General features: G+C 37.5%; 1 protein-coding gene across 2 annotated transcripts in view; it reads right to left on the bottom strand.

Annotated features, from left to right (window-relative positions):
* Positions 1-521: 521 nt before the first annotated feature.
* Positions 522-4,952, bottom strand: part of LOC125031561 (putative fatty acyl-CoA reductase CG5065) — a 48,487-nt gene continuing 44,056 nt past the window's right edge. For both annotated transcript variants that reach the window (XM_047622446.1, XM_047622453.1), the window contains 3 exons: positions 4,810-4,952; positions 4,173-4,412; positions 522-3,912 (listed from right to left, as the gene is read on the bottom strand). The exon at positions 4,810-4,952 is cut by the window's right edge and continues 56 nt beyond it. In XM_047622446.1, the coding sequence (XP_047478402.1) occupies positions 3,480-3,912; positions 4,173-4,412; positions 4,810-4,952 (816 nt within the window). In that variant the 3' untranslated portion in view covers positions 522-3,479. The remainder of the gene's footprint in view (positions 3,913-4,172; positions 4,413-4,809) is intronic.

Genomic DNA, 4,952 nt, shown 5'->3' with positions numbered 1-4,952 from the left:
TATGTACATATATATACACATGTATATATATATATATATATACATATATATACATACACACAGATATTCATAATACATATATATATACATATACACACATATACATAATATATATATACATAAACATATATTTATAAATATATATGAATATACATATATATGTACACATATATACATATATATACATATATATACATACATATACATATATATACATACATATATATATAATATAATATATATACACATGTATATATATATATATATACGTATATGTATATACATATACACACACATATACATGTATATATATATATATATATATATATATATATATATATATATATATATAAATACATATATATATATAAACTTTTATACATATACATGTATATATTATATATACATATATATATACATATATATATACATGTATATATATATATATATATATATATATATATATATATATATAAAACGAATAAACAGTATCAATTTCATAGGAGCAAGAAATAACTGTATTTTAATTATATTGTTAATTTTTTAATGAAAATCAGAGCTACAATATACAAGTACAATGTCACATTCTAAAGACACGTGGCTTTCGGATCTCACAAACATTACATAAAAATTCATTGAAAAAAAAAACGTGTAAACTATACAGATTGAACCTTAAGGGATGAATTTATTATAAAACACGGTAATAAAATTTTAATTCATTAGTACATTAAAATTGGTAGAGTAAAATGATATAGATATATAAATATATCCTCTAATGAAAGTGGATTTGGTTGATATGTATCATGTACACTCATGATGGTTTCTAAGAGAAATAATAATAATAATAATAATAATAATAATAATAATGGCAAAATATATATAAATGAAATGAAACACTAAAATAAAAAGATAGCGAAAAGGAAATGAAAAACTAAAATAATAAAATGAAAAAAAACACATTAATTACCCTTATAATAGAGGAATTAATTAGTACAGTACAAAATAATATGTAAAATGGGAATACACAAGTATCATCTAAACTATGTACAACGAACAGCACCTCGAAGCCTCAACAGGTGCTGAATAACCTTTTTTTTTTTAATCAATAAACCTGGTGTATTGGGCATTCTTGAGGACGACTTCCTAACAACCTGAAGAACACAGGAATAAACAGCGCACCGAGTGGGTAGATTGTGCAGTCCAGCGTTTCATCGACTGCCTACGACGCTCTCTGGCTCCTGGATAACCGAGAAAATGCGCTTTCGACGACTTATTAAAAAGAGTTGATAGTTAATGAAGTCATCAGTAAGTCTTCGTAAATAGGCGTCCTCATTGTCGGCGAATTTTGATCATTTTCTCCAGAGCGAAATAAATTCACTTTGTTGAATACCGAGGCTTTTTTTTTTATCCTGTTTTATATGGTTCTTCGATCTGAAATACACCAGTGAATTCGAAATACTGTTTACAACCATCTGACTCGCTAGAGTGAAGGTACATGTTCACCCCCCCTTTGAACAGACAGAGAGAGAGAGAAAAAAAAACAAAAACATACATAATTAGCTATAAAGTGAATCTAAACAGTAGAGATGGACAATACATGGGAAGTCACTTATACAAGTCTGAATACTGGATTTAAAAATTGAAAAAAAAAAAACACACAAAAACGAAAAGGGAGAAAAAAAATCCTTCAAAATCAAGAAGGGGTAGAGAGCGAGCTGCTAGAGCCTGGATATATAAACAAAACGGAGAGGTGAGTCCTGAGTGTCGACCCTATCATACACACGGCAATACAACAACACTGCCTTTTTCCTCGTGCGTAATGTAAAGTTTAAACACCGAGCACATGTAATATGTAATTTCCAAGTCTTTAAGGAGAGAGAAGGAGGGGGAGGGGGAAAGAGGGAAAGAGAGAGAAAGAGAGAAAGAGAGAAAGAGAGAAAGAGAGGGAAAGAAAGAGAGAGAAAGAGAAAGAGAGAGAGAGAGAGAGAGAGAGAGAGAGAGAGAGAGAGAGAGAGAGAGAGAGAGAGAGAGAGAGAGAGAGAGAGAGAGAGAGAGAGAGAGAGAGAGAGAAATTCTCGCTTGAAAAGTAGATATTACAGGTTAAATACCCTTCATATTTTCTATCTAAACTGTATACAAAGAATGCCTAAATCTTCAACAAGCCAATGAATAATCGTGTGTTTTCAAAGCATGCCAAAGTTTGGAAATACAGAGGACTATGTACATCGTAAAAATATATATTAAAAAACAATAAACAAACCTTACACGTAGGTCCACTTTCAATATATCTTCTAGATGAGCCCCTTTATAAGTGCAAGAGACTTGAGTACATTGGGATGAGAAAACGGCTACATTGAAGTTCACAATATCATTCTTTCATGCCAAATATTATAGCCCTCAAATTTTGAACCAAATATGCATAAATTTCCTTCACATTAAACATCTCAGCCCTCGAAATGTCAACCTAATGTCTGAGGGGGTCACACAAAGCTGTCATTTTCAATCCAGGTTAAGCAGTGATTCCTAACAACTATATAGTCAATATACTAAAACTGACATAAAGACAAAAAATATGGAGAACACGAATGTACAAAAAAAAAAAAATTGAAGGCAATTTATCTGTCAGCAGATGAGAATAGTTTGTTCAACAGTTACAGATTACACTATACTGTCACAATAGAATACAATCTAAACCTATAAATATTATTTTCAAGTAACCGCCATCATGACAAAAAAACAAACATAACAGCGTGATATAACAAAGAAGTGTGCAAACGTTAAAAAAAATACTTTGTGATAAAAAGTCTTTCATTGTATGTCCATCGATAAAATGGCATGTGATTCATTAAGTCTTTGGGGCAGAACATCTTCCACTAAAAAAGAAAAAAGAAAGAAAAAACACTATATACAAGGTGGTATTATACAGGGAATACCTTGGGTTACCTTAAAAGTCTGGTACTTGAGCACTTGTTCACGTGATGTTGAGCGACCTAGTGCAACTCGCGGGGAAAAGTTAGTGCCCAAAAAGACAATGGAGACAAAATTATGAAAACAAATACAACCCTTTTGGAGACGAATAAAGGCGACTCGATACGGTAAAGTCCGATACTGGTAAATTTTTTTCCCATAAGAAGTAAAATGAGCACATCATATCCTTTTCTTTCAAAAAATCCTGTACAATTCTTGGGGATGAATCTACAGACACTCGCTGATCACTCGCTAAGAAGAACCAACTAAGGTAGCAAGCAAAATGCCCTACTGATTGGGGCGCATGAGGTGAGGTCCTCCCCTGCGCCTCCTCCAGAGCTCACGAGGTAGATGCTAGTGTCAGTGAGGCGTCTCAGCGAGAGTGACCTCCTGGATGACTTCACCGCGACCTCAACACCAGCTGACAGGCCTTGGATGCGCGTGTGGTGGCTGGACTGGGCCTCTGGGCACTGGCTGATGGGTTGTGGAAGCTGGGGCACATGCGCGAGGCCCTACGAGCCGGTCGCCGCCGCCTCCTCCGCCGCGACGAAGGCCGGGGTGAGGGACAGCAGCTGGGAGGCGCCGTTGAAGCAGGCGGAGTAGAAGGCGGAGGCGGTGTCGGTGGACAGCAGGCACCACACGCCGTACATGAGGCACAGCTGGACGATGCGGTGCAGGACGTGCATCCGCGTCATCATCTTCTTGGCGAAGGGGATGGTCGAGAGCTCCTCCTTCATGATGTACTGCTTGCAGCCCTTCTGGTACGTCTGGATGTACGTGTCCCAGTCGAGGTCCTTGACGCTGAAGTGGTAGATGTCCTGGTCGGTGGGGCTGAGGGACCGCCAGAGGGCGTTGGTCTTCGAGGTGTGGAAGGTCCAGTCGCGCAGCATGAAGTACTCCAGGGCGCTCACGGCCTTGACCATCTTGTTGCACAGCTTCACGGCGCTGCAGGGGGACACAGATCAAAATTATTAACCACAACAATCAACTCTAACACTAACTTCATTATCTTCATAAATAATAAGTCCTACTCACAATTCTCAGTCATATTATCAATTTTATTACCATCATAAAATCACTCAATCAAAGATACACCAACTAAGACCCAATAAACCGAATGACCTTGAAAAAGAAACCCCAATAAACCGAATAACCTTGAAAACGGCGAGGGACTTCCAAAAGAAAACCTAAACCTCAAAACTTACATGGGCTTTCTCCCCAAGATTCTCATGATGGTGTCGGCGATGTAAGCTGGGATGATGTTCACCGCGTAGACGTGGAGCTGATGCAGGAATTTGATGTTCTTGGCTGAGCCGTCCGGATACCACAGGGGGTAGTTGAAGGGGTATTTGCGCACCGACTTCTTCAGGTGTTCTGCCAGCTCCTCGATCGTCAGGGGCTGGTCAGTTCCGGTGGAGCAGCAGTAGATGGGGACGTTTTCTGGCCTGCAAAGTGGTTCACGTTCCCTGTTACTATCATCACTTCATTTAAAAATAATAATAAAAACCGTATACATGGACTTCTGTCAAAGAGCCTGACGTACGGGAAAAACGTCTATTGATCTATCGCTATTCCATAAAGCAAAATCTCGTATAGCTCAGCCAAAGATACTAATATATGAAGAAACATGTCCATTTATCTATCTATATCTAAACATGAAAATGGTAAATATTTGGAAAAAAACAGCAAACAGCAAGTAAATAAATAATATAAATAAACAAATCAAGAACACACCAAGAAACAAACAAATAAATAAAATCACAACAAACAAACTAAACAGACAAAATGACAATAAACAAAACAAGACAGACAAGACAAAAACGGAAAGCACAGGCGACCCACTTGTATCTGCCGACGGCCGTGTTCCAAGCCGACACGATCATGAGGTTGATGGGGACGTCGACCGGAATGAAGTCGAGCTTGATGCCGTTGCTGACGTAGAGGGAACGCAGGACGCCCTTGCCCATGCCCACCAGAAGCCCCGT

This window comes from Penaeus chinensis, chromosome 2 (assembly GCF_019202785.1).
Source record: "Penaeus chinensis breed Huanghai No. 1 chromosome 2, ASM1920278v2, whole genome shotgun sequence".
NCBI lineage: Eukaryota > Metazoa > Arthropoda > Malacostraca > Decapoda > Penaeidae > Penaeus > Penaeus chinensis.
The sequence above is the reverse complement of the archived record's forward strand: the minus strand, read 5'-3'. Positions and strand labels throughout refer to the sequence as shown.